Source organism: Lynx rufus, unplaced genomic scaffold (assembly GCF_022079265.1).
Source record: "Lynx rufus isolate CCGP_SWC_20201006 ecotype Redwood Valley unplaced genomic scaffold, mLynRuf1.p SCAF_3, whole genome shotgun sequence".
Lineage (NCBI taxonomy): Eukaryota > Metazoa > Chordata > Mammalia > Carnivora > Felidae > Lynx > Lynx rufus.
The window spans coordinates 105,679,345-105,692,693 of record NW_025814845.1 but is presented as its reverse complement, the minus strand read 5'-3'; the positions used below and the strand labels follow the sequence as shown (position 1 = coordinate 105,692,693).

Genomic DNA, 13,349 nt, shown 5'->3' with positions numbered 1-13,349 from the left:
CCTGGTGCATAGAAGTAATTAGATATTTTGAAAAAATAAATAAAAAGATGAACCACTCAAATGGCCAACAGTTGAGGAATAGTAAAATCAAGGTATAGAAGTACGATGAACTGCACAGTCTTTCTGATCTTTGGTTTTGTGATAAAGCCTAGGCTGTGATAACTTCTTAATATGACCATGTATTAATTAGTATACACCAAGAAGTATCAATTTAATCTTCTGAGACATCTTTATATTGAAGAAAAGTCAGCACTCTGTTATTATTTTTTAGGAAAATCAAAGCTATGTTAATTTTTAATGAAAAAAAATGAGGCCCATAATTTCATAAATTGACTCATGTACAAAAAAAAAAAAAGACTCCTGCTGCTGCTGCTCACTGGGTTTCTTTATATCAGAGTCAGCAGTGTCAGCAGCTGAGGTAGAGTAAAAACCCTCTTATTTTCTCCTCTAAAACTGAAACAATTAGTTTCCAAAGTGTACTCTGAGTTGATTCACATTTTTTGGGAGGAAAGGAGAAATGACTTTATAGTGGAGTATAAGACTTATGGTTTTAAACTTCTGGATACAGAATTTAAAAAATCCTAGAGAAAACCACTAAGAAATACAGTACATGGGATGTTTTCTACACAACGTCACCCCTTGTTAGCAATGATTTGGAAATAAACTAATTTATTCAACGCCTATTATATCAGCCGTGCTAGGGATTTAAAAGAAGACAATATATGTGGAATGTGCTTGCCAATAACACAAGGATAGGATCCATAATGTTAACCTTCCTTTATCCTTGATTATATGTATTGTAGGAGGAGTATTTAGGAACATCTCACTTATCTAGAAGAAATCCCTTATATGGGAACATCAACTACTTGGAAATGTTCCAATAAGGCAGAACACTCTTGATAAGCAAGTAAGTCTCTTGAGTAGCTAAAGCAAATGTCATTATTTCATACCTTTTATTCACAACTGAGTCCTTTAAATCCACATCCAAATTATTCCCAAGGACAGATTAACTGAACCTCAAGCTCATAGACAAAATAGGGGAAGGAGAAAAAATGGGTGCCATATTATTGTTTTTAGTGCTCCAGAATCGCGATATAGAGAAAACTAAAGGTCTCAGCAGAGGTGAAGAAAACAGAAATGGTTATGAAGAATTCATCCTTGAGGCATACAGAGTGCTCTCAATATTAGTAAAAATAAATCTTAATGGATTAAAAATTTACATGTCTGACTTAAATTATTGTGAACTACAATTAAGAAAGCTAACTTTTCAAAAAAAATAAAACTAACTTTTCACCTATTATTAATTTATAAAAAATTGACTGTATTTTCATTAACAGATCAGGACATTTCTTTCTCCTCAATTCAAGGAAGGATGCAATAGCAAAATAATACATGGGAAGAAGAAAGAAAATGCTATGATCCTTAAATGAAGTACATTAAGGAGAATTCTGATCAATGTGCAGGATTTTAGAGTATTAATAAAAACAGAAAGATGAACTCCACAAAAGGGAAAAATGGTCTTGAAATCTGACAAAAAACAAAATCCATTCTTAATATGCACAAATACACAAAAAATCTAGGGCAGATCTCCAATTATGGTTGGAAAAAACATATGCCATTAAAAATAACTTATAATAGTATACATATAAAAAAATAAAATCTCTATGTAATGGAATATAATCATGTTCACTTAAAATTCCTGCATCTATAGTACACCAAGAGTGAATAATGCCAGGGTCACATAACTCTTTCATAAATTGTCAAAAATCTGTATTAATGTTACTGAATGCATAGTACACTCTTCTGTTCAACTGCCACAGATACCCCCAAGCCCAGAAAAATTCTTTATTAGCCATGTGCTTTATCAATCTAAAAATAGGTACACATATAGTTCAAAATTCATCAATCTGAATTGGTTTTATCTGTAAGCTAAAAAGCTAACCATAATACGTGTTTTTAATGGAAATAAAGAAGAATTTAGGAAAGAGGACTCCAAACACACATATGTGTTTAATATAAGGCTATTAAAAAGATGCAAAACCTCTAAAGAGTTTAAAATGTGGAAAGTGTAGAGCATTTAAAATTATTCTTTTATGCTTTTATTTAAAAAAAAGTTTACACTGATCCCTACAACAGAACTTTAGAACAAAACCTCAGATTATTTTTGATTATGTTATGACTAAGAAACTATATATAATATTTAGTTTTTCATTTTTTTAAAGTTTATTTATTATTTTTGAGAGAGAGTGTGAGCAAGGGAAGGGCAGAGAGAGAGGAAGACACAGAATGTGAAGCACGCTTGTCTTCAAGCTGTCAACACAGAGCCCAACGTGGGATTTGGACCCACAAACCGTGAGATCATGGCCCGAGCTGAAGTCAGATGCTCAACTGACTGAGCTACCCAGGCGCCCCTAATTTTTCATTTTTTAAAGTTTATTTTGAGAGAGACAGAGACAGTGTGAGTGGAGGAGGGGCAAAGAGAGGAGGAGAGCGAGAGTTGTCAGCACAGAGTCCAATGCAGGGCTCAAACTCACAAAATTGTGAGATCATGACTTGAGCTGAAACGAAGAGTCGGATGATTGAGCTGCCCAGGCACCCCTTGAAACTATATATAATATTAGAGGAATCTTGCAATAGGATTTCTACATACCACATCATCTTTGCTTTCATTCTTAAATGAAGTTTCTGTCTCCATAGGAGCATCACTGTGATCCCCGTCTACATTTTGCTTCTCAATTACTGATGCACTGGCCACACTGAAGATTCCATGGATGTTAACACGAACTTTAACCTTCACTTTGGAACTATCACCATCAGACTGCGGAAAGACATTCTGAATAGTGAAGCTCCCTTCAGGAAAAAAGAGCTTTTATCAGCACATGGGCCTCTGATTAACTTATTCAATTCGTTCATTCAATAATTTGACTATTATCATTTTGATGCTGGCAAATAATCATAAAATTATCATCACATCCAGATTAATTACTGTGAGAAAGGCACTGATCCTAGATCACTTTTTTTCTTTTTTACAGCTTAATAAACTTAATACTAAGTTTCAGAAAAGGTTAAGCAGCCTGCCCAAAATCTTTAATGCAAGGACAAAGGTAAGTAGGAATTTCAACCAAGGACAATCTGACTCAAGGCAATGTAATTTTTAAGTATTTTGTAATACTGCTATTCTAAAACCAAAATAACAATTCAACTTGAGTTTGAAAACTAAATGGAATTATACTTTTGTTATAAGCTTTGTAACACTATAATCATCTTGGTAATTCATAAATAAAGCAATTTTTATTTGCCTTATAGCAAAATTGCTAAGTTACTCAGATACTAATACCTACAGAGATCATATTAACTTTTCACTTTAAGAAACATTTTATTTTGAAAAATCTTAATATATAATGATATCCATAGTAGAAAGAGAATACTAGGCAGAAAAACTGAGAACTAAAAAATTTGGTTGACCTTTATTACAGGTTGAATGGAGACTCCCACTCCCACATTAATATGAAGTCCTACTCTCAAGTACCTCAGAAGGTGACCTTATTTGAAAAACAGGGTCTAAACAGAGGGAATCAAGTTAAAGTGAGGTCATCAGGGTGGACTTGAATCCAATGACTGGTATCCTTATTTGCAGACAGATACACATACAGGGAGAATGTCATGTGAACATGAAGATGGCCAGCCATCCACAAACCAAGGAGAGAAGCCTGGAACAGATCCTTCCCTCACAGCCCTCAGAAGGAACCCTGTCAACACTTTGATTTCATACTTGAAGCTTCTAGAACTGTAAACAATAAATTCTACTGTTTAAGCCACTCAGTTTGTGGTATTTTGTTACAGAAGCCCTAGCAAATTAATTCCACCTTCAATAATTTATTTTTACTGCTTTCAATAACATATTTGAAATATTCACATTGTTCCCTTTCTAGCCTATCAATAAAGCAGTACATACAAAAAATTTTAAAAATTACAAATGATTCCTTCTCTTGTTAAATGTTATAAAAATCATACTTGTTTTTTATCTCTAAAAAAGATTACCCAACTAAAATGGATATTACAGTCCCTGATTCTCACTTAATATTGCTCCAATGATACTCGTTCTAGTTGTTGCCAGGGAGCATAAATTTAGAGTCATATACAGTCAGTCTGGCAACACAATTTCAACTTACTACGGAGTCTTTCCATAAAAAATAACCCTCACCCAAACCTTTCAGACAGAGTACAGAGCATTTTAAATACAGAAGTAAAAATGAATTAAAAAATACTCAAAACTTGCTGTTATTCCAGAAATACTGTGAGCACTAAAAGTTCGTGTTTAGAAAAAGTATGAATACCTTTCTCTAAAAATCCAGTGCTTGGCTGAAATATCAATTTATTTACTTCCTTGATTCAAATATTAATATATTTATAAAAAGCAAAAGTTTATGAAATTTTTTTCTTGAGTTCTCTTACCAATTCTTGGATCAGGATAAGGCACATCATGTAAATTAGTATAAAATGCTTCTAGTTCAAATGGTTCCTTCTTGTGGAAAGTAATGACTTTTGAGAATGGAGCAGGATGGTTCTTACAAAATACTTCACATTCCCTAAAATGGAGAAAACAGTTAAAAACAAATAGAAAGTTGCATCTGAATCTAATTACAGAATCCATGTCATTCCTAATTCAATAGCAGCAACCGTGAAGACCTCTATGCACAAATATACACTTGATCTTAGCCAAAAGGCCGAGAAGCGATCTCTATGCACAAATATAAAGAAAAAGAATTACTGGTTTGGCTATGAATATGCATTTTGGTAGGTCTATGGCTCCAAGTTTTTAGAATGTCTGTCATAGTACGACAGACAATTCTATCTTATCAAGCAAAGAAAAAATAACTGAGATTAGGTATATTTTGAGGCCAATACACAAGGGCTAGTTTTTTGCTCCCATACGAGGACCAAATGCTATTTATTAGTTTCCAAAATACTTGTTACATATAACACTTTTTATTTTTGCTCCGGTATAGAAGTTTGAAATTATTTCCAAATAAAGGTTTTTTTTTTTTTTTTTTTTTAAGGGAGCTAGGGAAAAAACAAACAAACCAAAACGAAAAACAGGACAAGGAACAAGGGGCACCTGTATATCTTTTACCTAGATTTACTACTGTCAGCATTTTATTCCATTTGTTTCATCAACACACTCCGTACGTGTGTATTTTTTTTCTGAATCAGTGGAGGGTGTTAACATACATTATGGCTCTTTATCCTTAAATACTTCAGTGTGTACTTCCTAATAGGGATATGCTCTAAAATAATTACAGTACAGCTGTCAACTTTATAAATTTATACTGATACTTTAACATACAATCCATATTCCAATTTTTACAAATGATATAATAATGTCCTTTATTACTGAATAATAAAAAAATTTGGGGCGCCTGGGTGGCTCAGTCAGTTAAGCGATTGACTTTGGCTCAGGTCATGATCTCACAGTTCGTGAGTTCGAGCCCCGCGTCGGGCTCTGTGCTGACAGCTCAGAGCCTGGAGCCTGCTTCGGATTCTGTGTCTCCCTCCCTTTCTGCCCCTTCCCTGCTCATGCTCTCTCTCTCTGTCTCAAAAATAAATAAAAACATTAAAAACAATTTTAAAAAAATAATAAAAAATTTAATTAAAAAATAATAAATATATTATTTATTTAATAAAAATACATAATAAATAAATTAAAAAAAGAAAACCTTCCTCTCTGTTAGAGGAGGTTTTAAAACCTACATAACTCCTATTCCTTAAATAATGTAACAAATAGCTTATAACTATTTGTTTTTAGTGGCCCAGAAACTCACTCTATAATACTGTGTTGTCAACCCTAATTATGAGGTTTGAAAATCCCACATTCATGGACCTTTCCCTCTATCCTAGTTTTTAAGGACCTACATTATCTTTTACTTCTTAAAAAAATTTTTTTTTAAGTTTTTTTTTTTTGTTTGTTTGGTTTTTTTTTTTTTTTTTTTTTTTGAGAGACAGAATATGAGCAGGGGAGGAGGAGACACAGAATCTGAAGCAGGCTCCAGGCTCTGAACTGTCAGCACAGAGCCTGATGCGGGGCTCTAACCCATGAACCATGAGATCATGACCTGAGCCGAAGTCAGATGCTTAAGGGACTGAGCCACCCGGCGCCCCTACTTTCTTATTGTAATCGCTAGGATAGATTTACTTTTCAATTTAACTCCTCCGTAGGTTTCTTACATAATTTTTTTCTGGATCACTGTATCTTTAACTGAAATTAAGTACTTATTTAAGTAATCTCTACACTCAATATGGGGTTCAAACTCACAACCCCAAGATCCAGAGTCGCATGGTCTTCTGACTGAGCCAGTCAGGCCCCCATGAAACTAACTTTAAATAACAGCATTTCTTGCCTCAAAATTGACATTAATACATGCCATTTAAATGCTCTGCAAAACATTCAGATCAATCTATTTTTAGAATCTGTGTAAAATTTTAGCTTCTTGGGGTATGAATATATAGAGCACAGGACAAAAGTTTAAAAGCAACTTAAAACTAAAAAGTTAAAAGCAACTAAAAACAGGTTTACTTTATTATACAAATTATGTCTGAAAAGCAGTCAAATATATTATTTGAAACATAAATTTTTATTTTGGTAGGGAAGCAAGCTATTTAAATCCTGGCCAGTTCATGGAAAATGAAACATAAGTGTCAATAAAAGCATGAAAAGATTGTGGCTCATAGTCAGAAATGCAAATCTAATACCAAAGTACTTATTTTCACTTTCAGAATCTTATGTTTAAAAGCACAGGAGAAAATAAGCTGTAACAGATAATCACAGCAATGCTAAAAGGAATATAAATTAGTATAATCCTTTTAATGAATAATGTTGCAGTACTAGTTATAGTAATGTTCATATCCTTTGGGTCAATTTTAGTCTTATACGGTTATCTTACAGATATACCAAACACAATTAAACAAGGAGATGTGTATGAGGATGTTCTTATTAGCACTGCCTGAAACAGAAAAAAATAAGACTCCAGAGTGTATTGGTTAAATTACGGCACACACGAGTGCTGAGAAAATAGTCACTGTTGACATGGAAAAGTAATATATAACATATTTTAAAAAAACAAGGTGCATGCTTTTATTTTTGACAAAGAAAATGACTGGAAAGATAGAAACCTAGCTGTTAACAATAGTTACCTCTGTAAAATGTGCTAAGTAGCAGTTGGGGTATGGCAGATGCAGGTTTTTAAATTTTTATATTTCCACCTTGTGATTTTTATTTGAATGTAAGAACGATTTACTTTATAATAAAATACTAATTAAAAATATATCATCATGGTTTATAGATTATATATTATTTTATATAGTTCCTTTCTTCTAACATTTTACTTAAAAGTATTTGAGAGTATTAGAAGTGTAAATTCCTCTAGTTGAGAAAATTAGGTTCAACTGGTTATTTACAACAAGCTCTAACAAGGCTTTAAAAGTAACTTACCCAGTTCCATCTTCAAAAGAGGTCTTCCATCTTAATGTGATTGAATAGGGAACAAGGTCTGTTATAGAAAATTCACGCACTTTAAATGCTGGTGAGAGAATCGCACACTGAAAATAAGATGTATACCATATTTAAATCAACAAACACAAAACATACCGCAGGCTACCCTGATTGAAATGCTTAAAGTCCTTGTAATAAAATTATGTTTTTAAAATTGTCTTTTGGTAATAGCTAGTTAAAATTTACAAGTGTCAGAGTACTTTTTATGACCTTACAAAAATATAAAATATTTTTAAATCTCAAAAAAGAATTTTAAATGGGAATAATTACAAGAATCATAAAGTAAATGTTCTTGCACTACAGTACAGACATACTGTCCTAGGACAGTTTAAAAACATAAATTGGAAAGACACAAGTCTTATTTATCAGAAATAATTTCAATATATTTTTAGCCTGACAAATGGTTGGAACAGATAATACAAAAGGTCCCCTTAGGCCTGTCATCACATTTCTGGCAAAATATACATTCTAAAAAAATCACATTTCTGGCAAAATATACATTCTAAAAAAAGGATTAATAATCATACCTGTAATGCACATCCTCTGGCAACAGCTTCATCAGCATTTAACGTGGTACTTATGTCTTTAAGAAAGAACTTAGTGATTTGTTCTTTCACGGCAGGAATTCGTGTTGCTCCCCCTACAATTTCTATACTACTTATGTCCTCACGTTGCAAGTCTGAAAAACAAAATGTTTTTAATTGAGAATAAGATAGTCTTTATAAAAATATGAACAAAGCCCTTGGAAAGTACTTTTTTTTTTAAGTAGATATCTTATTTGCTCAAAACAAGACTAAATGGAAAGAAGATAAAAACAAATTTTGGAAAAAGGCAAAGCTTAATAAGTAATAATACCCATGTGTCAGCCACTGCACTTGGTCCAGATGACAGATGACATTAAGAACAGACAAGTACCTCATGGGCTCTTCAATTTTATAACTTCTACCTCACAAATACCCACAGAAGGTACTGATTACCAAAAAACCTTAAAAAAAGCAATCATGTTCTCTTTCTACATTTTATTTTCATCTTAGACTTCACTATATGCTTACATGTAAACACCTCCAAATATAACTAGTATTAGACTTATGATGCAAACTAGAACATGAGCCAGGAGTTGCTCTCATAAGCCCAGATTCATATTGCCATTTTCCTCTGTAAAATGAGAAATACAAATCTTCAAAAAACAAATGAAGTTTTAATTGCTTTTACCATTTCTTACCCATTAAAGTGAGTTAATGCCATAATACAATTTTGATGGTTAATCTAGTAATTTACACTTACTAGCTTGTTCCATTACTGCTTTTAATGGTGGCTCAACCCTGGTGAAGAGGGAAGCACATAATTGTTCAAACTGAGCCCTGGGGGAAAATGAAATAAAATTCATCATTTTGGGATACAAAAATCAAGTATATCTTCTAAAATTACAGAATGAAAAAAAATCAGACATGATCTAAACATAAAAGTAGCCAACACTTTATTTAAATTGAAAACATACATGGTACCTGTTCATTTTACTAGAAACATCAAGGTCATTCACGAAACACTCAATGTTCAGTGGAAGATCTGATGCATTTGCACTCATTAGCTTCTTCAGTTTTTCACATTCCTGATATAAGCGCAATAAGGCCCGAGAATTTTCTTTCACATTTATCTTATATTTGGTCTTGAACTCCTCACAGAAGTAGTCTACTAAAGCCTCATCAAAGTTCCTGCCACCCAAATATGGATCAAAAGTGGTAGCCAAGACCTATTTAATCAAAACACCAGAACTGAATTTTCAGAAATATAAATGCTTTCACAAAAAGACAAAAAACAAAAAGAAAACACCTTTTAAAATTAAAATAAAACCAAAGCACTTGTCAAAAATCACAGCTGTCAAAACTTCCTATCACTTATACTAATTATCACTTATATTTAGCCAACATACTCACCCACTCTGAATTATCTGCTTTGGGTTGTAGATCCATATATCAATTATAATTCTATTTCTGAAATAACGGAGTTATTACAATAATTAAAATTTCATTATCTCACATCTGTTGGTTCTACAATGCACTCAACAGGTAGGCCAAAAACCAAGTTTAAGAGAGCAAGGAAAGAGTCCTACGCATGTAACCATAAGAAAACAGCCAAGAAAAGCCAATCCAAAGATTCAATCTAGGGGTGCCTGGCTCCTATCCGAGGGTTGTGAGTTCAAGCCCCACACTGAGTGTAGAGATTACTTAAAAATAAATCTTAAAAAAAAAAAAAAAAGATTAAATCTAAAATACTACAATTGGTCAATTTACAGGTCAGGAATTAGGCTTTCTGCCTACTATTAAAAAAAACAAAAACAAAAACCAATTTTTTAAATAAAAATATAGAAGGAACAAAAAAATACATGAAAGACCAAAAAAATAAAATAGAAAAAAAGAGGAAAGACAAGAATTTGATATAATAATATAGCAGATGGATGGAAGAGGAGCAGACAAGTCACAGAACTGCAACGTTATAACTACTGAAAACACAGGAGCAAGACATCTAGTGGCTCTCCTGAGGATAGAGGGCAAAAATGACTACTTATGCTAGTCACCAGTAAAAAAATAGAACTCCACTGCTGATGTGGTTCATCAGGTTTTTCTCACAAGAATATGTGGTAGAAAAACAGTAAACCCTACAGAAGGTTTTAAGTATAATCTCATTGAGAGGTCATCCCACAGACTAGCATGGAGAATCCATGGAAAGACTTCTCACTAGATCCAGAACTACCCCGAATTAAATCCAAAACTGTGTTGGTATGTGACTTGTGCCAATGTGCATCCTCCTGGACAGAAGAGCCACAATATGGCTACTCTATGGTATATACCAAAAAGGAAAGCAAATGTTCTTCAGTTAAAATTCAAGACTAAATACCAAAGATTAAACTAATTTACTAATTCATTATGAGTCATTTCCCTTGAGTTTTCTCAAGTTTTTACAAGGATGTTACTATAAACTATGAGACAAAAGGCTCTAAAAGGTGTTGGATAACCCAAAGCAGTTCATCTTCTAAGTAAATTCTATACATGTGAATAAATGGAGAGAGAGAGAGAGAGAACGAGAACGTAAGTATGGATAAGATAATCAACATAAAAATGAATATAAAATCAAATAGAGGGGTGTCTGGGTAGCTCAGTTGGTTAAGCATCTGACTTCGGCTCAGGTTATGATCTCACAGTTTGTGAGTTCAAGCCCACATAGGGCTCTCTGCTGTCAGTGAAGAGCCCACTTAGGATTTTCTCTTTCTTCTCTTTCTCTTTCTCTTTCTCTTTCTCTCTCTCTCTCTCTCTCCCCCCCCTTCCCCACTCGTGTGCATGCACACTCTCTCAAAAATTAAACATCTAAAAAATAAATACAAACTATAAAATGGTAAGCACTAGAACTAAACAATGGCACACTACAGAAACTTATGATTAAAACTCTTGGATAGGAAGGTTTACAAAAACAAAGAGAATCATTTTAGACAGTGTTTCCAAAATGTATTTATGGATAGGGTGTACTTAATGCTCCCTGATAGCTGCTTAACACCTTGACAATAAAAATAGCCAATACATATTACAGGATCTACTCTATGGCATTCTAAGCATTTTATATATATTAACTCATTTGTCCTCAAAAATTCTGAGGAAATTCCTGGTACTATCCCCTTAAGTGTAGAGGCTGAGATTTAAGGAGGTTAGTAACTTGCTCAAGGTCACAATTTTTAAGTGGCAGAGCCAGGATTTAAACTCACGCACTAAGGTTCTCTATATAGTCTTACATGCTCTTAACCATTAAACTTAATACATAGCAAATCATTTATTTACTTACTTTAAGTTTTCCTTTGTTAAAAGCACAAACCGAGACCTGGTAGGCAGAATGTCCCATATCAATAAATATTACATTTCTTGGTTTCTCATCTAATGGGGGAAGATCCTGTTTATAAATTCCATATGCTAGTGCCACTGTGTAAGAACAAAGAAATTAGGTTAATGTCAAGATAGCAATCACGTGAAAACAAGATATAAGTCACTTTGATGTTGCACTTTAACACACAGAAGAATATAAATATTAATTTCAAGGTAAATTAACTTTTCATCACTTGATTTTTATTTCTTTTCTACCCATAACTCTGTAACATAGATGATTCTTATTGCGAACAGAAGACATGTTTAACTTCTGCCGAAATACTGTACTCCTAAACAAAAGGTTACAGGAACTAGTACATAATAGAGTTAAAAGAAAGAGAAATGTTTTATATTAATTAGAAAAAACTAGAACGGTATTTTTCTGACAGTGATTTTAAATTCCAAAGTGCTCACCTGCTGTAGTTTCATTCATCAACCTTAAACAATTTAAACCTGCAACCTGGGCTGCAGCCATCACAGATCTTCTCTCAGCATCAGTGAAAAAGCTAGGAATCTGGTATTTTAAAACACTAATATATTAGTTTGATGTAACAGATTTTAAACATTTCATCAATTAAAAATGTAAAATAAATGTAATAAAATTTACAGCTTAAGGCAAAGAATGGTGTTCTAATAAGAAAAAAATACTAGTTTAAATAAACAAGAAAAAAATACTAGTTTTCTTTCTTTCTTTTTTTTAAAGTTTGTCAATTTCTATACTATCAAGTGTTGACCTAAAGTATGAACACAAATTTAAAGCAATTAATAAGATGGAATAATGCAGTGTTTCCAAATATGTTCAATAAATCCTTCTTGTGTTGGTTGGCTCTATGAAAAAAAATATGTTGGTTCATCTTTAACAATGAAAGGCTGAAAACCCAAGACTATTAAAACAAGATTGATTAACTACATCATGGTAAATCCATATAATGGAATCCTACGTGGCTGTTAGAATCAGGCAGATATGAATTGTCATGGAACAGTATCTATACTACATTAGAAAAAAGGACATGTGTAGCATGATTTTTGTGTAGGTATAGGCTACTCAGAAAAATACAATACCCAAAGGTTTACAATGGCTATGATCTCAAAAGGAGGGGGGAACTATACTGCAGGAGATTTACAAGAAACATACGTTTCTTTTAAATTTTTTTTTTCAACGTTTATTTATTTTTGGGACAGAGAGAGACAGAGCATGAACGGGGGAGGAGCAGAGAGAGAGGGAGACACAGAATCGGAAACAGGCTCCAGGCTCTGAGCCATCAGCCCAGAGCCTGACGCGGGGCTCGAACTCACGGACCGCGAGATCGTGACCTGGCTGAAGTCGGACGCTTAACCGACTGCGCCACCCAGGCGCCCCACGTTTCTTTTAAAATCAACAAAAAACATTAACTATATTACTATTAAAACATAAACTGAAACTCAAATTTATAGTTAAGATTTACATAGTTCTAGGGGTTCCTGGGTGGCTCAGTTGGTTAAGCATCTGACTCTTGATTTTGGCTTATGATCTCATGGTTCCTTCGTTCAAGCTCTGCACTGACACCTCAGAGCCTGCTTGGAATTCTCTTTCTCCCTCTCTTGCTGCCCCTCCCGTGCTTGCTCTGTGCCTTGCTCTGTGTCTCTTATTCTGTGTCTCAAAATAAGTAAACATTAAAAAGATTTACCTAGTTCTATCAAACTAAGAAGCTCTTTGATTTTTGTCTACAGACAGATTTCTAAGAAGCTAATTAAGTATACTCATGTACAAAATGACTTGGGGCTCTTCCAATTTTAAGTAAATTGTCTCCTCCAATTTTATTGCTTTATGAAGTTAGAAATTTCATTTAACTCCTATTAACAACAGGAAAAGAACTTGAATTTCAATAAACTTGTTTATCCTAATTTTGGTA

At 33.3% G+C, this 13,349-nt stretch overlaps 1 protein-coding gene across 1 annotated transcript in view; it reads right to left on the bottom strand.

The window, feature by feature from the left end:
• Positions 1–13,349, bottom strand: part of HSPA4L (heat shock protein family A (Hsp70) member 4 like) — a 54,057-nt gene that overhangs the window by 22,054 nt on the left and 18,654 nt on the right. The window contains exons 5-12 of the mRNA XM_047091277.1: positions 11,872–11,971; positions 11,381–11,514; positions 9,055–9,299; positions 8,834–8,910; positions 8,077–8,228; positions 7,490–7,596; positions 4,456–4,589; positions 2,651–2,850 (exon numbers count right to left, since the gene is read on the bottom strand). Coding sequence (XP_046947233.1) covers positions 2,651–2,850; positions 4,456–4,589; positions 7,490–7,596; positions 8,077–8,228; positions 8,834–8,910; positions 9,055–9,299; positions 11,381–11,514; positions 11,872–11,971 — 1,149 coding nt within the window. The remainder of the gene's footprint in view (positions 1–2,650; positions 2,851–4,455; positions 4,590–7,489; positions 7,597–8,076; positions 8,229–8,833; positions 8,911–9,054; positions 9,300–11,380; positions 11,515–11,871; positions 11,972–13,349) is intronic.